The sequence below is a fragment of the Girardinichthys multiradiatus genome, chromosome 21, assembly GCF_021462225.1.
Source record: "Girardinichthys multiradiatus isolate DD_20200921_A chromosome 21, DD_fGirMul_XY1, whole genome shotgun sequence".
Taxonomy (NCBI): domain Eukaryota; kingdom Metazoa; phylum Chordata; class Actinopteri; order Cyprinodontiformes; family Goodeidae; genus Girardinichthys; species Girardinichthys multiradiatus.
Genome location: NC_061813.1, coordinates 23,696,811 through 23,723,715, shown reverse-complemented (window position 1 = coordinate 23,723,715; position 26,905 = coordinate 23,696,811). Strand labels below are relative to the sequence as shown.

The window sequence follows — 26,905 nt, the reverse complement described above, 5'->3', positions numbered from 1 at the left end:
ATTTTTTGTGAAGAATCAACAACAAGTTGGACACAATCTTGAAGAGGAATGACATTTATTGGATGTGTCAAACTTTTTTAACAAATAAAAAACTGAAAAGTGGGGCGTGCAATATTATTCGGCCCCTTTACTTTCAGTGCAGCAAACTCACTCCAGAGGTTCAGTGAGGATCTCTGAATGATCCAATGTTGTCCCAAATGACTGATGATGATAAATATAATCCACCTGTGTGTAATCAAGTCTCCGTATAAATGCACCTGCTCTGTGATAGTCTCAGGGTTCTGTTCAAAGCGCAGAGAGCATCATGAAGACCAAGGAACACACCAGGCAGGTCCGAGATACTGTTGTGGAGAAGTTTAAAGCCGGATTTGGATACAAAAAGATTTCCCAAGCTTTAAACATTATCCTAAGGAGCACTGTACAAGCAATCATATTGAAATGGAAGGAGTATCAGACCACTGCAAATCTACCAAGACCCGGCCGTCCCTCTAAACTTTCATCTCGAACAAGGAGAAGACTGATCAGAGATGCAGCCAAGAGGCCCATGATCACTCTGGATGAACTGCAGAGATCTACAGCTGAGGTGGGAGAGTCTGTCCATAGGACAACAATCAGTCGTACACTGCACAAATCTGGCCTTTATGGAAGAGTGGCAAGAAGAAAGCCATTTCTCAAAGATATCCATAAAAAGTTTAATTTAAAGTTTGCCACAAGCCACCTGGGAGACACATCAAACATGTGGAAGAAGGTGCTCTGGTCAGATGAAACCAAAATCAAACTGTTTGGCCACAATGCAAAATGATATGTTTGGTGTAAAAGCAACACAGCTCATCACCCTGAACACTGAATACTTTCGCAAGTCACTGTATCTGCCTCTTATCTAGGAGGAAATGTATGCTGCATTGTCAAAAGTTTGTTCTGGTTCAGATTCGAGGGCGCCACTCTGTGGCCTTTTTTGACAGTACAGCCATGTAATGTAATGGCTCTGAGGGTTCATGTTACAAACCAAGTTTTGCAACGTGGACTGTTTTCTTTTTTTTTATTGTTTTGCTTTTCTTCTTTGTCATCCTCTTATTCCAAAATGTCCTAATGTATTTTCAGCTGCCTTTGTGCTTTAATGGCTGGAGAAGCCAAGTAAACAAACTCTAACCGCAGAGTAAATTAACTATACCAAACACCTCCATAAATCAAACTGCAGCTAAAGATGGTCGCTAGTCGCACGTTTTGGTCATAACTGTTGCAAGAGATAAAGTACAGTAGTCATAGGGGAATAAAAATACTTTACAGTGTTCGAAGTTGCCAAGTTTTGAGTTGAAAGCAACATTCATTGATGGATAGATTACATTGTAACTGAACAATAATAAATCAATAATAATAAAAAAGACCGTCCAAACTTTGAAAAACCTATTCAGACATAATAAGAACGGTTAAATTGCTGTAAAATTGCAACAAAAGGTAGATTTTTTTTTTTTTTTTTTTTTTTCAAAACGGTTACCTATTTTAGATTGTTTAATAATCTTTTGAGAGATTCCCACCCCATTTCCTATCAGAATGAAACTTCTTGGTTGAATGAAAATTTTAAATGTAAATCTGCCAGTGGTTTGAATAATTTCCTACAATGTTTTGATTCATGGGGCTGAATAGAAGGGCATGCCACACATTTCAGATTTTCATTTGCAAAAACTAAATAAATCATTTTCCTTCCACATCACAATTATGCACTACTCTGTGTTGGTCTATTACATGAAATTCCAATATGTTTCTTCAGCCCTTCCACAGTTTTTGTGCTCACACTTTTACATTTGGGACGCAATCTGGAGCTGCCGGGACTCCTCTTGGCTTCCTGGGGACGGTATAAATCCAGAATGGCTTGTTTTACTATCGAGACGTACATATCTGAATTACCTAAGTACTATTATCTGCGCATCAAGTGAATGCATTGTATGCATGTTTTGGATTATTTTATACAAACAAAATGACAGAAAGAGGGAAAAAAAGCAAGAAAAAAAACTGTCTGAACAATAAAATCTGTGACGTTTCTGAACCACTTTGACAACCAATAATTAAGTGATTTTGTTTTTATAATCTGCTCATAACCTGTGAGGAAATGTGGTTACAGGACTCCAGTAATCAGTTATTTCAGCTTGATTGGGATTTCTTACGTCAAATGGCCCAAATGAGGAGGAAAAACAAAATTAATACAAATGAGGGACTTAATGCCAGGATTTCAGAAAATATGATTTAAACATTTTTGCGTTTTATGTCTGTTTGGTGTGCCTTCTTGGTCAGGTGTCTCTAAACAAATATATTATTGGCAATAGACAGCCTGGTTAAATAAAGGTTCAATAAAATAAAGAGATAAATATAACCATTAACTCCAACAACATTGATATGCATTGGCTTAAGAACTGAAGTACAACGAGATCGGAAGCCATTTTGGGTTTTGAACCTAAAAGGTTTTGGATTCATTTATCTAGATGTAACCCCATTCATTTCTCGGTTTGTTGAGCTCCTCGAATTCCAGCATGCATTTTCTCTTCTTTTAGGGAACTACCTCATCATGCCATCAGGGAACCTGCAGATAGCCAATGCTACCCAGGACGACGAAGGGTCGTACAAGTGTGCCGCTTACAATCCCGTCACTCAGGAGGTCAAAACGTCCAGATCCACTGATCGTCTGCGCATTCGCCGTGAGTCTTGGTTTCAAACACCGACACCAAGGCAGAACAGTGAGATTTGATCTTTGCATAATTTGTTTGGTTAAAAAGATATAAACTTGCAGGCATAAGATCACAGTACCATCTGCGAAGCATGGCAGTGGTAGCATCATGGTGAGGGTCAGTTTTTGCAGTCAGATGAGTTTGCAGCTGTTGAGACACACGTGTTCCAGATGTGTTAGCAGGAGGTTTATCATTTGATCTTATCAGCACACATTCAGTCACTCATCCTGACATGCACAGTTCATGCTTTATATTCAAAGATGAAAATGTGAAGTCATTTTGCTTAAACATCTTTGTCATCAGTCTCTAAATTTAGCATTCTTATCTCGATTCTCCTCATCTCTCGCTCTCTAAGGTTCCACGTCCGAAGCGGCTCGCATCATCTACCCGCCGGCGCCCCGATCCATCATGGTGACCAAAGGCCAGCGACTGGTCCTGGAGTGCGTGGCCAGTGGAATCCCCACTCCGCATGTCACATGGGCAAAAGATGGCCTGGAGCTGCGCTCTCACAACAACACGCGCTTTCTGCTGAGCAACCTGCTGATCGACGCTGTGAGCGAGGGTGACTCGGGCACGTACGTCTGCCGAGCGGACAACGGCAGGGGCTCAGACAGAGCTGCCACCGTGCTCTACGATGTTCAAGTGTTTGGTGAGCAAATGATTTATTACATTCTGAGCCTTGCTAATTTGGCTTTATTTTGTCTGAGTCATGAATTTGGGAATTATTTTGTCTCCTGTTTGGCGAGCTGGGAAGACAAAGTTCTGTCTGTATGTGTGCAGAGGCGTAGAAGACACGCTGGAGACAGGGCTCTTTATTCTATAGCTGCATTTGATTGAACGTGTCTAGGTTATGGATGACTGTTTTTACAGTGATTTAGTGTGCGTTTGTGTGCGTGCATGTTTGTGTTAATGTGTTGTGTGCTTGTCTCTCTGCAGCTGGCTCTAATTAAAGTCAAGAGTGCTGCTGTAGCTGTAATGAGTTCTGTCTTTACCCCCCATTCACAAGCAGCCAACCATCAACTAGCTGGCTTGGCTCACTCTACACACACACACGCACACACACACACACACACACACACACACACACACACACACACACACTTTTTCTATGTACATTGACTTTCACAACTGTTCACACCCTTGAACCTTTTCATGTTTTGTTACTTTATAACCTCCAACTTCTTAGTATTTTCATGTTATGGACCACCACAAAGTGGCACTTATTTGTGAATTGGAAGGAGAATAATACATTGTTTTTACATTTTTGCTAAATAAAATAAAAAGTGTAGAACCACATTTTGCTGCAACAGCCTTTTGGGGTGTGTCTCTACCAGTTTTCCACAAATAAAGACTGAAATTTGAACCCATGTTTTTTTTTTTTTTTTTTTGGCAAGATGTCTAAACCCAGCCAGATTAGATGGAGAGCATCTGTGAACATCACTTTTTTTCAATCTCTATTGGACTTTGGTCTGGGTTTTGACTGGGCCATTCTAACATACATGTGCTTTGATCTAAACCATTTCATTGCACCTCTGGCTGTATGTTGTATGGGTCTTTGTTGTACAAGGCAACGAACCTCTGCCCCAGTCTAATAATTATTTACACAATGCTATGTGTGGGTCTGTGTGGCATGAACTAATTTAATAAGACACTGTACAAACACAAACTCTTAACCCTGATGTGTCCCGTTCCTCCTGCAGAGCCTCCTCTGGTGACTGTAGAGCTGCAGCAGCTGGAGGTCGCATACGGGGAAACTGTGCGCATCATCTGCCAAGCCCGAGGTAAGCCCACACCCTCTGTGATGTGGCTCCACAATGCCCGACCCCTCGCTCCGTCGTCCCGCCACCGTCTCACTTCACGGGCACTGCGCATCTCCAACGTGAGCACTCAGGATGATGGCCTGTACCAGTGCATGGCAGAGAATGGGCTGGGCAGCTCGCAGGCCTCAGCTCGCCTCATCACTCTATCAACTGGTAAGCTGTTATAGATCGGTGTTCTGAAGTGCGGCTTATTCCCATGTTTGAAAGCCTTCAGGTTTGATAGGGTTTGTTTTTATTTAAATTTTTTTTTTTCTTTGTAGGGATTTCATCTAGAGGAAGGCTGCCCCCCAATTTTCGCCCACTCAGCCCTGATAAAGTGCTGAAGGAGCAGCCTCCTGTAAGGTCTGGGGCTGCTGGTGCCATGCTGCCTCTGGACTGCTCCGCATTACCAGGGCAAATATTACTACTTGCAGACGCCCCTATTATTCTCAGTCAGCCTCGAACAGGCAAAGCCGACTATTATGAGCTCACCTGGCGACCTCGGCATGAACGAGGGACCCCTGTACTGGAGTATGTGATAAAATACAGAAAGGTAAGAAAGACCTCTTATTGTCTAATTAAACTTACATGGCACCTTTTCCTTCCTCTCTGACCAAGTTCTGTGTTCCTGCCTAGGAGGGAGACCCTCTTGCAGAGTGGACCACTCGAAGTATTTCAGGCTCCCTTCATAAGCTGATTCTAACCAAACTGCAGCCGGACAGCCTCTATGAAGTAGAGATGGCTGCTAAGAACTGTGCAGGTTTGGGACAGCCAGCCATGATGACCTTCAGAACTGGCAGAGGTATGGCAGACACATGTGCATCTGTTGTCCCTTTAATTATAATGATGACCTTTATGTCACGATTTACTGATTGGTCTTTTTATCATATTTTCAATCCCATGTCTTACATTTTTTGGGTAAAAGCCAGTTTAAAGAAAGAGACTATCCCAGTCAAATTCAGAACTGCACAACATTTGCTTAAACTTTCTAAGCTGCTGTATAACAGAAGTATTCATATCCTGTGAACTTTTCCACATTTTGTCAGAGTACAGCAACAAATTCTAAATTGTATTTAGATCTAGACTTCTAGACTGGGCCAATCCTAAACATGAATGGTCTTTGTTCTAAACCTTTGCATTGTAGCTCTGGCTGTATGTAAAGTGTTGTTGTCCTGCTGGAAGGTGAACCTCCCTTTCCTTAGTGTTTGGCAACCTTTTCTTCCAGTATTGCCCTATATTTGGCTCCATCCATCTTCCTGACAAGCTTTTCTGTCTCTGCTGAAGAAGAGCATCACCGCTACATGATGCTGCCACCACCATGTTTTACCATGCGGATGGCAGTATGAATTTTATTCCAGACATTGTGTTTTGTGTTTTGCATGTAGGTCAAAACGTTTAATTTTGGTCTCCTCTGACAGAGCCCCTCTTTCTACATGTTTCCTGTGTTCATGCTTGGCTTATGGTAAAAATGTAGCTTTTTTTCTTGTTACTTTTCTGTAAACCTGAGATTTGTGGAGCACACGCCCATAAGTTAGCTGAGGATCTCTACAGCTTCTCCAGAGTTACTATGGACCTCTTGGCTGCTCCTCTGACAGGCCAGGGTCTCTGCACCCAGCCTGTCAGTTTAGATAATCAGAGATCTCTTGGTTTGCAGCTGTGCCATATGCTCTGTAAGATGTTCAAATCTTGTTTTTAACCTATTCTGCGCCAAATCTCTCCACAACCTTACTCCTGACCTGCCTGCTGTGCTTCCTGGTCTCCATGATGATTTGTTCTCTAATGTTCTCTAATAAACCATTGAGGCCTTCACATAACAGCTGGATATATACTGAGATTAAATTACACACAGGTCTTTTTTATGGGGGGGTTGAATTTATATGTAGATTTCTGTTTGTAAAAAATGGTAAACCGTGTATAATTTTCTTTCCACATAACTATTATGTGCTGCTTTGTGTGGTTTGTGGTTGTAATGTGACAAACGGTGAGAAAGTTCAAGGGGTATGAATACTTTTGCGAGGCACTATAATTGATTTGACCTTTTTAAACTCAGTTTACAATACAAAAAGAAGATGGCATTATTTCTTTAGATGCCTCAAAGAAACTTTCTGCAGCACTAAACCATTTTGCTTTTCTGTCTGCAGGGCGTAAAGGTCTAGGAGCTCCCAATGATCCACCAAAAACTCCAGCCGTCCCTTCGCCAAGCCTCTCTCGTAAGCTTTCAACCTGCGAATGCAGCAAACACTCTGATTAACAGCACTAATGACATCAGAGGCCAAGGCTAAGACTAACATCAGCTACTAACCCTCTCCTCTAACAGTTCTCTCTCTTGCATTTCTGTCTCTGAAGGATGAGTTCTCAGTAAGTTTGCCACACTGAGGCTGCATTGTTGTTCTCTGGGATTTATTTCTATATTGTCACTGCGTATCTGACCCCACCCTCCCTTCCGCAGCCCCCGAAGCTCCCGATAAGCCCACCGTCTCCACGGCTACAGAGACATCGGCGTACGTGACTTGGATTCCTCGCGGTAACCGCGGCTTCCCCATCCAGTCGTTCAGGGTGGAGTACAAGAAGGTGAAGAGGCCCGGGGAGGAATGGGTGATGGCGGTGGAGAACATTCCCCCTTCCAGGCTGTCTGTGGAAATCACGGGCCTGGAGAAAGGTTGGTTTGGAGGAGGGGAGTTATCGGATGTCGCTCCATGTAATTACAGCGATGATGCCCTGCATAATTAAAGTCCCACGCTCTGTAAATTTATCACCATAATGAGAGTAGTTAAAGCCATTTCAGTGATTACTACCATTAATCAAAACTTAACTAGGTTACAATTAACATAACATTTGCTCTGAGAAAGAAAACATAAAACTGTGTAAAGTTTTTAGAGTGGTTTGGATCCCGCTGAGACTGACTAAATGATCACTCCTCTTCCTGTAGGAACATCTTATAAGTTTCGTGTGGTGGCTGTGAATGTTATCGGTTCCAGTCCCCCCAGTGCCCCCTCGAAGGCCTACACGGTGGTGGGAGGGAAAACCCACGAGCGTCCCGTTGATGGACCATACATCACCTACAATGAGGCCATCAATGAGACCACCATCATCCTGAAGTGGACGGTATGTGTCCAGGAGGACAGAAAAGTAGAGCATGAAAATATTTGTTTTTCCAGACTTTATTCTAGATTCCATTGTGTCCTACTTTCTGCCCTTGCTCTTTTGTGTTCTTCCTTCCAGCCAACTTTTTCCATTCCTTCCTTCCTTGTCTCTTTCCTTATTTCCCTCCTTTTTTCCTTCCATCATCCTTCCCCTTTGTTCCTTCCCTTTCTTTCCATTGTCCTAGCTTCTGTCCCCTTTTCTTCCTCCCGTCCTTCCTTCCTCCCCACCATCCCTTCCCTTTCTTTTGTGTTTTCCTTGTTCTATATGAACCCTGAACACCAGAAATATCTGGAATAAATTCAATGTGAATTTTTGAATTTTACATATTGAATGTTTGCCTAAAGGACTGAAAACAGCAAATCTGAGTCTGCTACACTATGGAATTTTGTTTGAAATGAAGCTCATGGTGACTGTAACCTCCTCCCCAGTACACTCCCGTGAACAACACGCCAATTTATGGTTTCTACATCTACTATCGGCCGACGGACAGCGATAATGACAGCGACTACAAGAAAGATGTGGTGGAGGGTGACCGGTACTGGCATTCGATCACTGACCTGCAGCCAGAAACGGCCTATGACATCAAGATGCAGAGCTTCAACGAGAAGGGCGAGAGCGAATTTGGCAATGTAGTGATCCTTGAAACTAAAGGTGAGGGGATTTGCAGAGGATGTTTGTCTGGTTTATAGTACATGTAGTTTTCTCACAGTAATCTTAAAAGCCATTTCTATCTATTTTTTCCTCAGCTCGTCCTAATAACCCGCGACCTGTGGATCCTGAGCCCCCAGACTCAGGTACTGGAACCCCTGGCGTATTGGTGCCACGGCCTGGCGACCTCCCCTACCTGATTGTTGGTATTGTCCTTGGAGCCTTTGTTTTCATCATTGTCGCCTTCATCCCCTTCTGTCTCTGGAGAGCTTGGGCCAAGCAGAGTGAGTGTTTCCCAGAGTTCCTCAAGGTTACAAGTTCTTGCCTCTGGACATATGTCTTAATTCATTTTTATGCTAACTGCAGAGCAAGCATCAGACTTATGCTTCCCCACTGTGGCTGCTCCAGTGTCAACGTGTCAGTACACCATGGTTCCTCTGCAGGGACTCGCCCTGGTTGGACACTGCCCCCTGGATTCACACATGATGCCTCCACGCAGCGTCTATCCAGCCAACGGAGAGTACAACGGAAAAGCTCAGCAGTGCCTTGCAGGACTGCAGCAGGTGAAAACACATCCTGACTGGGGTGGCATGTCTGGAAACTTTAGTTTAATTTCAGGAGCCTTGCAATTAAAACTGTGTATATTACTGCATACAAAGGCCAGCATCAATATATCGGTGATAACAGCTAAACAATGTTCAACAAATATATTTTTAGGCTCTAGACTGGTTATAATCAGCTTGACTCAGTTCTGAAATCTCAACTCTAAAAGCAACAGAAAAGGAAAATCTACCAAAGAAATCTAAACCTGGACAATCCCAACTATAGATGCATAGAGAAACCACCTGTTAAACGGAAATCGATTTTTTGATTTTTCAGCTTTATAGCCCTGGACCGGTGATCGGCCGGGGTATGTTCTAGACCCATCAAAGGCCGCCACCAGTCCAGTCATTTTTATTTATTTAACGCACCAGATGAAATTATTGCCATGTCACCCTGATAACACTCTTAGGTGTAGATGCTATCATTGAGTAAAGAAAGAATAAAAGATAGATCTTTGCTGTATTGGTAAGGTATTTAAAAATAAAGTCAGCAGATGTAAGAAGCAATTTAAAATAAAATGTCATGATAGAGGTCCAGGAGTTTTATTTGTTGCATGGCAGAAATTTGTCCACTTTATGATAGAGAAACTTGATTCGTTTTAAGCTTTTTAAAAAGATTTTTATCAACCAGTAGTTTTGTTTGTGCGTTAAAGTCCCTAAATACGGAGTCATATGATTTGTTATGTTAGCACTTGCTTTTATAGCACTCACAAAATTTTGTGTACATGATTTTAACTAAAAACTCACATTTTTTATCCAAATATGTGATCCTGGTTTCCTTCAGATATTAAGTATAGTTATTTAAATAAATGTTGCATCTCAGTTCGAACAATAAACTCAAAGGTTTTCCTTCTTTTAAATTCTGGGTGGGGTAGGTCAACTGGGTGGGGCCGAAAGATACGGGTTTTTATCACAGTATTTGAGTACATATGACCATATGTGGCAATTCTTGTTGTTTTTGTGTTGCTGAGCAACAAACTTTATAATACTTCTATGGGTACTACTACTATGACTACAACTAATAATATTAATATTTATAATGCTTTTGTTCTTTTATTGTCGAATAAATAACCTTTATGTATTTTTGCTTTGCAGGATGAAGTGGATTGTGACTTGGAGTGCGACACCCTTCTGCCACAGACAAATGGACATCTGCCTCTATACCAATACTCCAGCAGGTATGTCTTAGTAAAAAAAAACTATCCGATAATTCTGTTATAGTTCAATTATGCTAAATCCTTCCCTTTTCTAGTATTAGAAATGTAATTTTTTTTTCTTCATTACACTTTTTTTTGTTAAGAACAATAACATTGTCCTCTCATTAAAAATATGTTTGTTCATTTTTCTCAGGGAGACTGATCATCAAGAACAGAACCACTGTTCTCCTGACCACTACACTCATCAGCTCCTGCCGTCTTCCCTTCAATTTGTCAGCTCACAGGAAGTGGGAGGCAAAGTTGGGTTCGATGATGTAGCGCCGGAAATCAGTCAAAGTAAGCGTGGATTCTTCTAATATGGAAGAGGAAATGTGCCAATTAAGTGTGGAAAAATGTTACGAGATTTTCATTATGATGCTGAAATTATCTTTTGGGGATATCTAATCTAGAAAGATAGATGTATAATGATAATAATGAAAAGGTGTGTTTTAAAATCCTTTCCTTCTTGTCAGACCCACATGAAGTGTTTGTTGCCAAAAAGCTCAATCCTTAGTCTTATCTTGGTGATGCAAACAACTCCAGTCAATGTCTTAGTAGTCCAAAGTTTTCTGAAATAACTTTTAAGCTGAAGATGAGGCTTTTGTTTCAGTTAAGGTAGAAATCTTAAAAATGTTTTATCTGCCCTCTTTCATTCCTGCAGAACGAGAACCTCTCCATCTGTCGTCACTTGAGGATGAGGGAGTTTTTAACTCCCCGTATTCCACAGCCACAATGCAACAATCCCAAGATACGATACAGGAAGTAAACATCCTCCCGAAAGTGTCCACTGAGAACGCAGGGACGACAGGCACCACAGATGCAGACTCTTAGTGAACAGAGGAAATCAAGAGAATATATTTATTTTTGTATTAGAGATATTTATATATTTATGCTTTTGTACATATAATTGTTATTACACTGTATATATGGGTATTTTCTTATAAAACCCCCCCGATTTATTCATATATCAGACACTATGTCCTTAACAAAGGGAGTCTGCATTTCTAGAGGAGTGACTTCCCTTTTATTCAGCACTTCCATATCCAGACCTCAACCCTCCAGTCCTCACTTCATAGCCATCTTATCCATCCATCTGTACCTGCTTATCCTTGCAGGGCCACTGGTGGGCTGATGCCTATTGCCAGTGGTCATTGGGCCACAGGCAGGGTACACCGTGGACAGTTCAGTCTATCACAGGACAACATAGAGACAGATCAAACAGCCATGCACACACATACACACACACACACACAAACCTAGGGACAATTTAGAGAGACCAATTAAACTAACAGTCATGTTTTAGACTGTAGGAGGAAGCCGGAGTACTCAGAAAGACCCCAAAAACACACACAGGGAGAACTTGCACTCCATACAGAAAGACCACAGGCCAGGATTTGAACCCAGGACCTTCTTGCTGCAAGGCAACAGTTCTAACTGTGCCACTGTGCAGCTGTCGTAGACATCTGCCCTCTCCCAAATGTTCAGACCTTATGAACTTAGCTTTTTGCAGAACAGAAACAAAGGGACCATTTTTCCAATCTAATGCTGTTATAAGGTGCTGCCGACAGTTTCAAGAACTGAAAACTGCCATTGTGTATAGCTGTAAGGTAATATACTTTGCTCTTCATTAACAAACTATTAACTATGTACATGAGATTATATATTGTGTAAAGGTATTTATGTTGGAGTTTTTTTTTTTTTTTTTTTTTTTTTCAATCACTGAATGGGAGAGATTCTGGAAAATAACTCAGTCATCGATAAGCTGAACTTCACTCTGCAGCCACTTCTGTTTACTTGTTCGCTGGTTACCAAATGACTGCCAGGTGAGAAAGTTGTGACAGGTGCGTTAGTATTATTCTTTCCACATAGGTAAGTGGAAAAAAGTGTTAGGTAAAATTAATCAAAATGAAGGAGATCCTGAATCTACAATCCCTAAAGAATGCAGGCTGTTTTCTGCACATGCTGGAGCACTATTGCATGTAAATAAAAAGCTTATGAAATTATTGTTGTGGGTGTTGGTTTTTTGTAACCAGTTTTGAGTCAATCTGCTGATGTTCCAACCACTTGGTGTGTAATGCCCAGCAGCATAACTACCAGTTTTATAGCTTGCTTAAGTCTAAATAACAATCTTTAGGAAAAATGTATTAGTAAAATGCAAAAAAACATGCATTATCATGTTGCTCTTAGGATTAAACATCTACTACAGAAAATGATGGGTATTATTAAAAATAGTAATAAAACAAAGTAGTTACAAATGGTAAATACAAAAGATTAAATGCTTTAATAAATAGAAATGTGCTAACATTAGCATGTTGGTTATCAAAAAACCTAAGCTACTAAATGCTAGCATTTTGCACAATGATGCTAACACTATGCTAGCTAAAATTAGTTGACACCATAGTCAGTGGTTAAAACACCACCATTAGATTATGTCATGATTTTATTGTGCGTTAATATGATTTCCTTGTACAGTACTTTGTGTCTGTGAAAGGCGGTATATAAATAAACTTACTAAAGTGCTAAAATTAGCATGTAAACCATACTAACGTTAGTCTTAAATGTTAGCTTATTACCCGAGTGTCCTAGATTTAGGAGGGGCTGCAACTAACGATTATTTGCTAATTGATTAATCTGTCGACTATTTTTTCGATTAATAATATAGCAAATAAAGCTTAATAGGAGACTTAACAGAATTTGAACCAGGTGAAGCTAAAATTATGCTGCTTGAGTTTCTGGATAGAGTATATTTACAAAGGATTTTCATCTTAAATACAAAAGGTATATTTTCTATACAATTTTGGGATAATTAGTGCTTTGAGTGTGTTGTTCTTTAAGAAAATTTGATTACTAAATTAGTAGATTTTTCCAATAATCAATTAATCACAATTAATCCAATTGTTTCAGCCTTAATTTGGGGGTATCAGAGCAAAGGGGATTAATATTCATTATTTTAGTAAAAAAAACTGGGTGTTGAAAACAGAGGCAAGGGTCCAGGAAGTTATCCTTATAAATTTTATTTATCAATTTTGTATTTACAAATACATAATCTAGCAACTTTGATATGAAATACTGGTATTTACAAAATAGCTCTTGGAAAAAAATCTGTACATTACAACCTGATAAGTTAGTAAATTAAATTAGTAACTGTGCAGAAGGTTTCCTTTTGACCAAAAAACAAAACAAAAAAAATCATGTTCTCAACTTTTTCTTCAGCACCAGTCAGTTTAACTAGCATTTCAAAAAGGAGCATTCAGGGCTTACGTTTCCATAAATTCCAAAAGCCTTACAAAAATTTTAAAAGATTACCCTGACATTAAATATGTGAAAAATAAGACTTTTAAACTGAAATTGAGAGAACATGTAAACAACAAAATCCCCTCACATCAAGTACTTCATCACTGCTTTCTTTAACATTGAAAGAGATTACAAGTTGCAAGTCAAAATGTCATCTTTTACTCCTGAACAACAGTCCAAACAGACATTCAAACTGCAACTTGTCACACAGCCGAGCTGCCATCGTGGCCCAGGATGTGGCTGATGTTGTGGGCGGGACGGTTGGGTTGCTTGCCAGAGTCAGCGGATGACGAGTTGGTGAGGGACAGCAGTGGGGACATCGGCATGGCTGAGCCGTCTGTAGGCATGCCAGTAGCGATTTCGGGGAACAGGGAGGTGAGGCTGAAGTTAGAGATGTGAGGGGTGATTCCAGATGATGGCATGGGAGGCATATCTGGAAGCAGAGGGAAGCTGGCCTGACCAAATGCCACTGGGCGCGGCGGGGAAAGGATGGAGCCGAATCTGTTGTTGAGGGGAGGGGCGCTGGCCTTTTCAGCACTTGGGCTTGTAAACATTTGATTGGGAAAGTACTGGATTGTGACATCACTGGGGAGGCTTGGGTGAGCAGCAGGGGAGTAAGAGGGGTAAAAGGACGGTAAAGTGTTCTGGGCCTCCACGGGGAGGAGGGAGGGTGTGCGGGAGGTGCTCGGTTGGCTCACTGGAGGGATAAATGTAGAGTTTGCATTGATGGGGGGAGGAGGATTCATCCCTCCCTCTGAAATAAAGGGGAACCCAAAGTTCTGCGCTAGGTGTTGGTCAGCAACAAGATTGTTGTCACTGGGTACCTGTCCACTGTCTGCCATGAAGCGCACAATGGTGCTGCGGCGGTTCTCTCCACCAGACTGAGCCCGGCCCAGCAGCACCCCTCCCCCTGAGGACAGAGGTAAGTGGCCCTCATGCTCAAAAGGGTTGGTGGATCTCAGAGCTGCTGATCGAGGCCTGTCGCTGGGTCTCAGTTTGGCAGGATGAGCATCTCTAGGAAGATGCCGGGAATGCTGGCTAACAGCAGTAGGAGGTCTGGAGATGGCAGAGGAGCGGCCTGGCTCAGAGCTGCTGTGCGGGGTTGGAGGGTGGGGGAGACCTGCTCGAACACCGGGGCCTGCATGCATATTACTGCTGACCTGAGAAATGTGGCCCTTGTTGCCCTCTGCGGGTCGCATAACTGGGGCCTTCTGAGACTGAGGCACGCTCGGACTGGAGGCCTTGGCCTGAATATCTCCTGAGGAACTTCCAGGCACGCAGCTGTACTCCATGCTGACAGGGGGGCAGCACTGAACCGCTCGCTGGTGGTTGCTCTGCTCAGGAAGGTGAGGAGAATGGAGGCTCTGCATGAAACTCTGGTGGCAGCCTTCCTGTTCCCGGGGCAGCGCAGGGCCAACTTGTACTCCCTGAGGGCCAGGATGAGGTCCACTGTAGCTGCCACGATTTCTTGCGTCTGCTGTGGGACCAACATTCATCCTAAATCCTCCCTGCTGCTGCCCCTGAGGACCCCGCTGAGAGGGAGGCACCGACTTGGGGGTCATGTCACTCCCACGAGAGACCTGAGCCTCAAAACCGCTGAGCTGATGCGTTCCACCTCCACCACCCATTGCCTTGAAGGACTGACACTCAGAGATGCGCTGATCACCGGATGTAGAATGGTCTGACGAAAGGCGGTTCTGTGGGTTGTGAATGTTGCCGGCCTTGCCTCGTGATGAATCCAGGTAGCTGCGGAGGTCTGGTTGCTCCTGGGTGGCACCATGGCCAGGTTGAAGATGGAGAGCCATGCGTTGCTGCTGTTCACCGCTGGTGGAGCTTTTCCCGATAAGCGCCTCTGCGGAGTAGTTCGACACGCGGTGTCGCTCCTGGCGAGACGGAGCACAGGCCAGCTCGGATGAACGAGACACTGTGTTGGTGGGAGGAGCAATGAGCTGCTGCTCCAAGCTTCTGGAGCTCATCATCCTCTGCATAGCATTATGGTCCTGACCAGGCTGCAGGGTGAGAAGTCAAAGACACAAAAGTCTTTACCATACAAGAAGAAGAACAATAATGTGCCGTAAATCTCAATCACACATCGGTAATTGTAAAAGTTCCCCATTTCTTCAGACTCAACTTAGTTATCAGTCCTTTAGGTTTATTTCAAAATATAAAATAGTAAAGATCTATATGAATGTATGCAGTACTGAGGCTTTAAATATGGATCCTGGAAAAACCAGAAGGAAGGACATAAGGGCACAAGGAAGGAATGAAAAAAGGAATTACACTAAGGAGGACAGAGAGAGGGAAGGAATTATACAAGAAAGGAAAGTAAGTAAAGAGGAGAGGTAAGGCCAGGATGGAGGGCACACAGCGAGCGAGGAAGGAAAGAAAAGGGAAAGGTGTAGGAAGGACAACTTTTACACAATGGGATAAGGAATAAAGTGGAAAAACAGACATTTTGTCATGCTCTTATTTTCCTTTTTCATACGTGTCCAGATGTGGAAAATACTCAAATTAAACTTCATACTTTTCCAGACTTCTTAGGAAGCCTGCAAGGTGGACCTCTTTAAGGACAGGATTAACAAAGAAAGGCAACAATGTGGCAAACGGATAAACTTAGTTCCTTCAATAAATCACATGGGCTTAAAATTAGCAGGTACTACTAATCAAAATTAAGGTCTGCAATATAGAGGATGAACTCCCTAACAGTATTTCTTATTCAAAGTCTAACAAGTCATCGTAAACCATATCAACACCTTGCATATATTATGCTACCCACCTTGAGGTGGTCCTGCTGGGACAAGTGGCTGTTGTGGTGGGCCCTGGATCCCACTGACTGGGCCTCACATGTCTTCTCCTGATGCCGAAAGTGCTGCTGTTGCTGTTGGATCTGTTGCTGTAAATGCTGAGGATGTCTGGGATGGGAGTTCTGCTGCTGCTGCTGCTGTAACTGCTGCTGTTGATGCTGAGGCTGCTGGTGCGTCTGCTGTTGGTGTTGTTGTGGATGAGAAGCTTGGTGCTGTGTTGGCTGTTGATGCTGTTGGTGTGACTGCTGAGGATGCTGCTGCTGCTGCTGCTGTTGTTGTTGTTGATGTGAATGCTGATGAATTCCAGACTTTTCCAGGTGATGCGGCTTCTGCTGCAGGCCAGCAGGTGAGCCAGTTTGATTCCCTCTGACGATTCCCCGCTTCTTCTGGACATGCTGCTGCTGTTGCTCCTGCTGCTGCTGCAGCGCCCTCTGGTGTAGTGAGTGGCGCTGTGCAGGGTCAGACTGGGTCAGGTGGTGCTGCAGATGATACAGATGGTGTCTCTGTTGCTCTTGTTGCTGCTGTTTCATGTAAAGGTTCGCTCCCAGATGCTGACTGGGCTGGCTAACAGAATGCTGTGGGTGACCCTGGGGCAGATGAAGCCCGCCTGCCTGGTTCTGCTCAGGAGGCCCTTGAGCAGGGCAGTGACCATCTGCAGGGCGCACAACTGGGATCATGTAGGAGTTTGTTGAAAAGAGCGGGCCTCCACCATCTGAATTAATCCTATTCATTACAGCTGCAGAGGTGGATGGCAGCTGTCCCACCATCATCTGACTATGGTCTGTTGCCTTCACATCCATATGACTCACTGCGTTACCCGGTGGAGGGCAAGGTTTGGGTCGTTTTCCTGTTAACATCACTTCTTCCTGGGCTTGCCTTTTGGAGGTTATTTTCGCATGTCGCTCACCTACAACATTTCCAGGAGGACCTCTTATTGTAGTTTTTATGCCGGTGTACTCTACTACTTGGAGAGTGCCTGAACAGGGTGAGATGGCATTGTTTGAGGGTTGGGACATATGAGTAGACGTCCCTGCTGGAGAAGGAACCGACCCCTGCTGGGCTGTCACACTGGGGGAGCTGGGATATGGTTGGTGACTGGAGCTGGGCCTGATCAGGTTGTTAACACTGAGGCTAGCAGCTGTCCCACCTTGGGTTGAACTCTGAGACTGTCCTGTTGGGAGAGGTTGAGCTTTCGAGTAAGCAATATTTTGCGCATGTCTGTTTGGCCCACTGACAGACACCTCAACATGTTTAGCTGCACCTTGGTCCATCAGTTTGGTTATTTTGCCTTGCTGCCCAGTGGAGCCTCGGTCTCTGCTGGCAGACACTGGCGGGGTTTTAGAGGAGTCCCACGTAGCTGTAGCAGTGTTGTCCCCCGAGCATCCTCCACTTCTTCTCTCGGGACCTTCTTGTTCTAGCATTGCCAACGCGAGCATCTCTGCCTGTTCAGATGTAAACGCAAACGATCCAAAGGAGCCTGACGATGCACTAATGCTGTGGCCTTGAGGAAGCATTGATGCTACGGAGAATCCTCTGCCTCCAGCTCCTCCTGTAGTCAATGGAGAATCAGTCTGCCTGCTGGATGTCATATTCTGCTCCATTGCTTGGTCATCTAGGTTGGTGTAAACCTGCTGAGACACAGTGAAGTCCTTTTTTAGGGGAGCTTCAGATGTCACCGCCACCACACCTTCTTTTCTTGATGCTGTTGAAGGCCTCTCCTCCAGAGCATCCCTGTCATTTCTTGTTGTCTGAGTTAGTTTGACTTCTGTAGAATGGCATAAGGAGGGTCGGGGGAAGCTCACTTCAGTCTGCTGTGAGGGAGCTCTGGAAGTATTGGCCTTTTTCTTAATTTCCAAAGTTGATGTGGAGACTAGAACAGAGCTGTCTGGAGCCGAATCAGTGGGTGTAGATGATGATAGGACAAGAGGGGTAGATGCAGAGGATGAAGTTATGGGCCGAGACTCTGGTTTAGCAGAAGATACTTGATCTTGGAACTGTGGTTTTTGGGGAACAGCAGGCTGCACTGTGTTGGTATTCGGATTTAGAGACACTGATGCAGTAGTCTGAGTGCAGACTGGAGGCAAACTCAGACTAGAGTCAGCAGCAGAAGTTACCAGAGTGTCTGCAGTAACTGCAGAGGTGACTGTGGATTTATTTTGTTTGGAAACAGAAGCAGTGGCAGCTGGTGCGCTTTGCATTATGATAGTTGTGGTGCTAACAGTTAACTGTTTAACCTCTGAGACCAACGGTTTGGTTACAGTCGAGCTACTGCCAGAAACTGAAGTTGTTTTAGTCTCGATTGTGAAAGCTGAGCCACTTGATGGCTTCATGGCTGTTTCACTGACAACTTTTGGTGCAGCTGAGTCACTCTGAGATGCACAGACAGAGCTTTTATCCTGCATCGGACTAAATTCAACAGTGTTGCTGGATGAACTGCATACAACCATTTGCTGTGTGTTCTGACCTGACGTTACACAGCTTATGGCATCTCGGGTCTCTGAAATTGTGGTGCATGTTGGGTGAATGGTTGTCGAGGACTGTAAAACTAGAGATGGTGTATCTTGAACTGTCTGGCTCTCTCCTCCTCCATCAGGAGCAGTGTTAGCAGTGGATTTGGCAGGAAAAACAAGTTGCGCAGTCCTGAGCTCTTTCTTTTTGGCAGTTTTAGTCCTTTTAGATGATGCTCTCTTGGTGTTCACAACTGAGTGGGGCTTTTTTCCTGAAGGCTTAGAGACAGTGGCAGCCATCCCTGTTGGAGCTTGTAGCTGCTGAGCAGGTAGTGCAGGTGCAGCTCCAGATACAGGCGGCATAACACCAACTGATGATGAAGGGGGAAGCTGACAACTGCTCTGGGTAGACAGTGGGAGGCCTTGAGATATGCTCTGGTTCAGACTGCTAAGGGCCCCTAAACTGTTGAGGGCCACATTAGTAATGGGCTCCTCAGAGGTGGTTGGCTGGACTAGTTGGAGGGTGCTCTGGCCAATCTGGGAGCCAACTTTATCAGAGGTTTTTACTGGCTTAAGAGCAAACACCTGGCCATTCACAGTGATCGTTTGTGGGGTTGTGGAGACTGGTGAAGAAGAGCATCCTTGGCTGACCTGCAGTGGATGGGTTACCTCTGGCTGGGTGGGGCGAGGCAGGATGTGCACAAGCTGTTTCCCCCCAACACTTTGTAAAGGAGGGACAGCTACTGAACTAGTCGTGGTTGGTGTTTGAGTGGAGACGGCAGGGAGAGAAGGAGGACCAATGCTCAGCTGAGAGCTCTGAGGAGCAGGTGCAGCCTGACTGGGTGCTTGGATGATCACTATATGCTGACAAGGTGTTGCATTAGAAATATCCTCTCTCACAACCTGCTGAGTGGGACAGGCACTGGCCTGCTGCAGGATGACAACACTTGGATTGTTTGTGCTCTGAGGTGCTGTTACACCTGATGCAGCAGCAGCTGAGTTCACCTGCACCACTTGCATGGTCTGCAGGAGGGGCAGTACAGCAGCCTGGTGCTGGGGTACCAGCGTTTGCTGAGGCTGTGGAATAAGGGCAGTAGGAGGATGAGGAACCAATGAAGCTGCCTGCAAAACTGCAGGCTGGGGCTGTGACACGATAGCTGGATGAGCCATCACAGCTGGTTGCGGCACTATGGCAGACTGGGGTAAACCCGCACACTGAGGCTGGGGGTTTAAAACTGGCTGTGTGCGGTTTAGAATTGCAGGTTGTAACTGAGGGGTAGTTTTAAACGGATTAGCTGGGATATGAGTTTTGATAGGTGCCTGCTGTACAGGCCCGTGTGGTTGCAGCTGTATTTGAACAGGATTAACAGAGGATCTGGTGCCCACAGGACATACTGCAACCTGCTGGATCGCCTGTGTGGTACTGCTGACCTCTGGAGTGGAGAGACTGTGGCAAACTGGTTGCACTGTGTTTCCTGCCATCTGCAATGTTGTCCATGTGGTCTGTGTGCTGCCTGCAGCTCCAGCCCTAAGAGCAGTTTGATTGGCAGGAACTGCAGTGTAACTTACAGTCCTGATGGCAGTGTCATGTGTCACCAAAGAGCAACCCCCCAATGATGTTGAGGTTGTAGTTTGGGTGGATGTCGTGCGTGTGGACACAGATTGAGGATTGCTTTCAGATTGCTGTGAGACTGAAGTAGCTACTAAGGGAATGGTCTGAGGTGGGGGATCGGGTTGTGCTTGCGGCAGCAGGGATGTGGTGCCTGCAGGAATCTGGAGGGTGATGTACGACACAGAAGGTGGCAAAGAAGGGGTTTCAACCACACACTGCTCTAACATCCTCAGACCTGATGTAGACTGAGCGGGTGTGGCGGATGAGCCTGGGAGAAGTGCAGGGGTGGTGGTAGAAGTATTAACTTGCAGCAGAGCTCCATTAACTTGTAATCTGGTATCGGGTGGTGGCTGAATTGTTTCAGAGGGCTTCTTTCCTGGGCTTGCCTGTTTCCCTACAGGGCCAATCACACTACCGTTGGAATAAACAACAATGCTCTTTGGGGGCTGATGGGTAGGGGTCACTTTTGCCACTTTGGCACAGTGGTGCTTTCCCTTCCAGTGAATAGTTGGATCCACCAAAAGGTTGATATCATGAGCTTTGAGGAGCTCGATGTAGTGAGCGCACTCCTTCCTTAATTCATCCAACTGATGCTGCAGCCGTCGGATCTCCTCAGCTGCATAGAGACAAAGCACGCATTTAAACCATTAGGAACACACAGTGCCTTGCGAAGGTATTCATACCCCTTACATTGTTCTTAAAATTTATTTTATCACTTTACAACCACATACTTTTTTACAGATGTTTAATGAAGTGACCAACAAAGAAGTGCATAACTGTGCAGTGGTTTCCAATCTTTTTTTATAGATAAAAATCTTAGGGGCAGGACTGGATAAGTCACTGCTTCTTCCTGCTCTCTTTCAAACCTGTTGTGTTTTTGTTTTACAGATCATTTCCTTGGAAAGTTTTATTAATTTTTTTATTCATGTGATGCGGTAGCATCATGTTGTGGGGATCATTTTCTTTAGCAGAGACAGTGAAGCTGCTCAGAGTTGTGTGAAGATGTATGCAGCTAAATACAGCACAAAGCTGGATGAAAACCTGTTTCAGGTTGCAAAAGCCTTAAGAGTGTTGGAGGTTCACCTTCTAGCAGGACAGCATCTCTGAACATACAGCCGGCGCTACAATGGGATGGTTTCGGTCAAAGCATGTGTGTCAAGTGCTAGAAATCCAACTCCAGAGCTAAACCCTACTGAGAAACTATGGCAAGACTTGAGAATTGATGTTCACAGTTACTCTCGATCCAATCTAACTGCATTTCTGTAATTTTGCTGAAATATAGGCATAAGTCTATAGTTAATCTATAGCTGGGCAAAGGTTATTTCCATAAGAGATGGTTCTGCAAACAATTGACGGGGGGGTGAAGACGAATGCACCTAACGCTTTTCCAATTATTGTTAAAAAAATAAAACAAGTATCATATTCCTTTTATTTCACAATAATGTTCTGGTTTGTTTTAGTCTATCACATAAATCCCAGTACATTACATTGAGATTTTTTGTTATAACATTACAAAATGTGAAAAAGGCTCACCCTTTGCCAGGCACCTTACATACTCACTGGTATCCTGCTTTCAAAAACATAGCCGAATAGGATTTCTATTGTGGTTTTAAAAAAAATGCAGTATTCACAATTCTGACCATTTTCTTCAAGGAAAAATAAGTGGAGCTGAGCTGAATAAATAGACTAGGAGACCCTGAGTAACTTGGGGTCTGTTCTAAGCATTTATTACCTGAATGAGCAAAATGAATCCTAGAAGTGGGAATCTCCAAAAATCCAATCAACCAAGCGGCTTGTGCACATTTAAGATCAAACACACTTGTACATGCCTTGCAATAGTGGAACCATGATATAAATAACATTTTCGTTTAGTGTTCAATGTGAACATAATGTCCTATATATCCTGAAAAGATGGTTAATGCTTCAAATACTTACAGGGGTTGGACAATGAAACTGAAACACCTGGTTTTAGACCACAATAATTTATTAGTATGGTGTTGGGTCTCCTTTTGCGGCCAATACAGCATCAATTCATCTTGGGAATGACATATACAAGTCCTGCACAGTGGTCAGAGGGATTTTAAGCCATTCTTCTTGCAGGATAGTGGCCAGGTCACTACGTGATACTGGTGGAGGAAAACGTTTCCTGACTCGTTCCTCCAAAACACCCCAAAGTGGCTCAATAATATTTAGATCTGGTGACTGTGCAGGCCATGGGAGATGTTCAACTTCACTTTCATGTTCATCAAACCAATCTTTCACCAGTCTTGCTGTGTATATTGGTGCATTGTCATCCTGATACACGGCACCGCCTTCAGGATACAATGTTTGAACCATTGGATGCACATGGTCCTCAAGAATGGTTCGGTAGTCCTTGGCAGTGACGCGCAAGTATTGGGCCAAGGGAATGCCATGATGTGGCAGCTCAAACCATCACTGATCCACCCCATGCTTCACTCTGGGCATGCAACAGTCTGGGTGGTACGCTTCTTTGGGGCTTCTCCACACCGTAACTCTCCCGGATGTGGGAAAAACAGTAAAGGTGGACTCATCAGAGAACAATACATGTTTCACATTGTCCACAGCCCAAGATTTGCGCTCCTTGCACCATTGAAACCGACGTTTGGCATTGGCATGAGTGACCAAAGGTTTGGCTATAGCAGCCCGGCCGTGTATATTGACCCTGTGGAGCTCCTGACGGACAGTTCTGGTGGAAACAGGAGAGTTGAGGTGCACATTTAATTCTGCCGTGATTTGGGCAGCCGTGGTTTTATGTTTTTTGGATACAATCCGGGTTAGCACCCGAACATCCCTTTCAGACAGCTTCCTCTTACGTCCACAGTTAATCCTGTTGGATGTGGTTCGTCCTTCTTGGTGGTATGCTGACATTACCCTGGCTCTTGATACATCTCAAAGACTTGCTGTCTTGGTCACAGATGCGCCAGCAAGACGTGCACCAACAATTTGTCCTCTTTTGAACTCTGGTATGTCACCCATAATGTTGTGTGCATTTCAATATTTTGAGCAAAACTGTGCTCTTACCCTGCTAATTGAACCTTCACACTCTGCTCTTACTGGTGCAATGTGCAATCAATGAAGACTGGTCACCAGGCTGGTCCAATTTAGCCATGAAACCTCCCACACTAAAATGACAGGTGTTTCAGTTTCATTGTCCAACCCCTGTATATTCCTCCTTGATAACTTCAAGAACAGTTCAAGTTTTATGTGCATCTGTGTGCTTTCCATTCTCCTCACTTTGCTGCTGATATTAATTTCCTCACTGAGGAACAAATAGGGGATTATTTTAAAGTACAAAAAGAAAAGGCACAATAAAAACCTCACCTTGGACTTTATCTCCACCTTCCAGGAGCAATGTATCATTTTGTTTCTTCAGCTCAGTGATGTAGCTAAAAGCTTGGTCCAATATCATATTCTTACTCTATAAAGAGAACATTGGCTTTAAATAAGAGCAAATACACATTGCACTATATAAACATATAGGATGATTGTGATTCAATAAAGAGCAGCTACTTCCTTACCTGTTTAAGTGCCTGAGAACACGGCAGAAGATTCCCAATGCGATTAATCCCCGCATTAATTTTCTCTTTTCTGTGTCTTTCGACTAAATGCGGACACGAGCCAAAATTAATTTTAGGTCAAACAACCGACATCAACTCTATTGTCATAAATCAGCAGATTTTAAACAGAAGCATCGTAGCAGATATTATGTTACCTGCATTATGGGATTCTTTGTTTTTCTTCTTTCTGCAAAAGGTGGACAATTCACAATCCGTTAAAACTATTTTAAAAGTTAGCATCATATAAGCGGGGAATGCGATTTTTTGGATTTATTTACAGAATAGACTAATATAAACGAGTTTGATGTAAAATTTCCCAAGTTACACAAAAAGATAATGTCATCGATCATCAAGATGAATATCAACTAGGCGTGTAACCGTACACACACACACACACACACAAAAATAAAAATCACGGTTCAGTACTGCAACAGGAATAAATAAATTCAATGAACATTATATGCAATCTTTCTGGGAGCCATTGTACAATCTCCTCTTGTTAAGATTATTTTCTAAAACCTTTAGAAAACTGCTTGCAGGATGCTTGTATTGAGTTGAGACAACCTGTATTTTCTCCCCCGAAGATGGTCAATGTCTGCACTTTAACCAAATTGAACTTGTAGGCATGGACTGGTTACCAGTATTCAGGCATACGAGGTATTAAAAAGCTACAGTCTTAAAACCACTTTCCATCATACTGCTTCTACAGCTTAAAGCCTTTTCAATGAGATGCCAGATAAGGTGCTGGAGTGACTTGAGTTTTCTCCGGTTCTATGGAGCATAAAGTAACAGTGATGCCCTCTCCCACCTGTTGCTGCACACTGCCTGTCACATGGCTGAAAGAAGGCAGCTGGATACTTAAGCAGATGGCACGACTAACAGCAAATATCAGCTTGCTATGTTGTGCAAATCTACACAAAGCAGAATAGCCAGAAACTTTAATATTCTGTGTAATAAGGACGATGACTACAAATAAATTTAGCAGGTGTTTATTCTATACATTTTCTCAAGCCTATGTATAAAAATCAAAATACCAAATAGATTATTATAGATGTCATAGAATTGTAATATCTGTATAATTTAATGTCACATTATTTTAGTGGCAATGGGAATAATTGTTCCTTTTATGTTTAAAATGAAAGCAGTTATATAATGTTTTGATTTTTGTGTAAATTTTGTGTTAGAGTGAATTCTGGTAGTTTTACTTGGGATTATCATACTGTGAACCTCAGTATGAGGACAGAAAAAGTGCAACCCAATTACACATGTGTACACACCCCAAACCAAAACCCCAGTAAAGCATTTCTTGACTTAACGTCAGCATTCAGTATTCCCCATATAGGCTCATGCCTTTGGTTTTACCCTGGGTACAAGATCATACCAATACAAACAGAATAGGGCCCAATTTGGAGCCCTGCTGGAGCTGATTCCTATAAACAAAGCAGTGTCCATGCTGTAAACATCCGTGTCTCTTTAATCTTTGACTAATCATATCATATGTGTATATAAACATACTCACTTGGGTTTTCGACCAGGTGTCTGGGTTTCAGTCATCTCTGGCATCCTGTTTTAACAGTTGCCTGAATGGTGAAAGGTACCAGTTAACGCATTCAACAACTGGACCTTATATCCTGTCTGTGCCCGTCCTGCAAACAGAACAGAACGCTGTAATCATCAGCTACGCTACGCTTTAAAAACTGTTGTTACCTTTGGGCTTCCCCCAGAACAGCTAGACGCTAACATGCTAGTGAAAGGTAACCTAGCCTTAATGCAAACCTAAATTCAGTAACACTTAAACTTCAGCATAAAAACAGCTTACTTGACAAACTGTTCAAGCAAATGTTCTACTTTTACGTTGTCATATCGATAATAAGCGATAATAATGTCTGTTCTGTCACTTAATGGCAGAAAGCTAACAACCTGAGCAATTAAACTAGCTAGTTAGCCAACAGCTATCTTAGCTTACCGTTACCTACAAAATTAAGCAAAATAAAGACGAAATAATTCGCGTTCCTTGTTACAAAACGGACGTTAATTTCACCAACCTCTAACTTCGGCATTTTTGTGAATATATGTTCCAGGAACAACTTAGACATTGGGAGCTAAACTAGCAGAGCATTCAGCTCATCTCTCAAAACAATCTAGATACACCTAAATCCGTGCAGAACGGGGCAGTCCCTTTGGAAGACAACAGCCAATGGGATAGCAAGTATAAGGTCTCAACCAATCACGAAACGGCAAGCTTGTTTGTAGGAGTTTCGGCTAAATGGGGCTCCTTTAGTTTTTTAAATGTATATCTCCTCCTTGATCAAGGTTAAAAAATTAATTTTTTGGTTGTTTGAAATATTCTTAAAAAACACAATTATAAAATAAGTATTAAGAAAAAGGCATTAATAAAAGAACATGTATGGGGGACGGGCTGACATTCTCACATTGCTGTGAAAGTATATTATACATCCCTTTAACTTCTGAGAGCCATGTAAAATCATTCCGTACCTAGTGGTGCAAAATTGTTTTTCATCTCTATGCAAATTTCAAACATATTAGAAATGTACATTTTAAATGGTTGAAATCAGTGTATATTGATGAAATAATCATTGAAATTCAGATTATATCTGATTCTAACCCATTTGATTTTTAAAGAAGTATCAGTGAAATCATACATATGTAAAAACTCAACACCTCTCATTTCAGAATTCATACAGGGCACATAAAAGGTGAAAACCAACAGGGTGTAATGAGAAGGCTGTACAATGCTTTGCAAAATTATTTACATCGCTTGAAAATGTTTACATTTTGTCCCATTGCACCCAGAAACAACATAATTTATGGGGATTTTATAATGACAGACCACGACAAAACAGAATTGTAAAGTTGAATAAAAAGACGCTGATTTTTAAAAAAATGAAAATCCAAAAGGTTTCCTGATTGAATACTTTTTGGAACCAGTTTTCACTGTGACTTCAGCTTCAAGTCACACTCTGTAAAATATCTCAAGCTTCATCTGATTAAATAGAGGACATCTCAATTGGATTTAGGTCTGGACCATTCTAACACATGT

General features: G+C 43.0%; 2 protein-coding genes across 2 annotated transcripts in view; one reads left to right on the top strand and one right to left on the bottom strand.

Annotated features, from left to right (window-relative positions):
- The window catches only part of boc (BOC cell adhesion associated, oncogene regulated), a 36,432-nt gene extending 24,320 nt beyond the window's left edge, over positions 1 to 12,112 (top strand). Inside the window, exons 5-18 of the mRNA XM_047349758.1 lie at positions 2,547 to 2,690; positions 3,076 to 3,369; positions 4,421 to 4,693; positions 4,801 to 5,072; positions 5,156 to 5,321; positions 6,661 to 6,729; positions 6,969 to 7,178; positions 7,449 to 7,624; positions 8,092 to 8,314; positions 8,410 to 8,595; positions 8,678 to 8,874; positions 10,009 to 10,091; positions 10,264 to 10,406; positions 10,771 to 12,112. Of these exons, the coding sequence (XP_047205714.1) occupies positions 2,547 to 2,690; positions 3,076 to 3,369; positions 4,421 to 4,693; positions 4,801 to 5,072; positions 5,156 to 5,321; positions 6,661 to 6,729; positions 6,969 to 7,178; positions 7,449 to 7,624; positions 8,092 to 8,314; positions 8,410 to 8,595; positions 8,678 to 8,874; positions 10,009 to 10,091; positions 10,264 to 10,406; positions 10,771 to 10,940 (2,606 nt within the window). The 3' untranslated portion in view covers positions 10,941 to 12,112. The remainder of the gene's footprint in view (positions 1 to 2,546; positions 2,691 to 3,075; positions 3,370 to 4,420; positions 4,694 to 4,800; positions 5,073 to 5,155; positions 5,322 to 6,660; positions 6,730 to 6,968; positions 7,179 to 7,448; positions 7,625 to 8,091; positions 8,315 to 8,409; positions 8,596 to 8,677; positions 8,875 to 10,008; positions 10,092 to 10,263; positions 10,407 to 10,770) is intronic.
- A 995-nt stretch (positions 12,113 to 13,107) lies between these two features.
- LOC124858297 (basic helix-loop-helix domain-containing protein USF3) lies at positions 13,108 to 26,032 on the bottom strand. The gene is made up of 7 exons (XM_047350286.1): positions 25,890 to 26,032; positions 25,364 to 25,490; positions 24,000 to 24,031; positions 23,806 to 23,888; positions 23,609 to 23,705; positions 16,180 to 20,882; positions 13,108 to 15,412 (listed from the first exon to the last, which is right to left on the bottom strand). Exons 2-7 carry the CDS (start codon positions 25,405 to 25,407, stop codon positions 13,607 to 13,609), a joined length of 6,765 nt encoding a protein of 2,254 aa, XP_047206242.1. The 5' UTR covers positions 25,408 to 25,490; positions 25,890 to 26,032; the 3' UTR covers positions 13,108 to 13,606.
- Between the last annotated feature and the right edge of the window lie 873 nt (positions 26,033 to 26,905).

Coding starts and splice junctions, on each gene's coding strand:
- LOC124858297 (XM_047350286.1), bottom strand. CDS start 25,407: ATGCCAGAGATGACTGAAACCCAGACACCTGGTCGAAAACCCAA. Junction 24,032..25,363: donor ACACCTGGTCGAAAACCCAA/GTGAGTATGTTT, acceptor CACCTTTTGCAG/AAAGAAGAAAAACAAAGAAT. Junction 23,889..23,999: donor CAAAGAATCCCATAATGCAG/GTAACATAATAT, acceptor GTCCGCATTTAG/TCGAAAGACACAGAAAAGAG.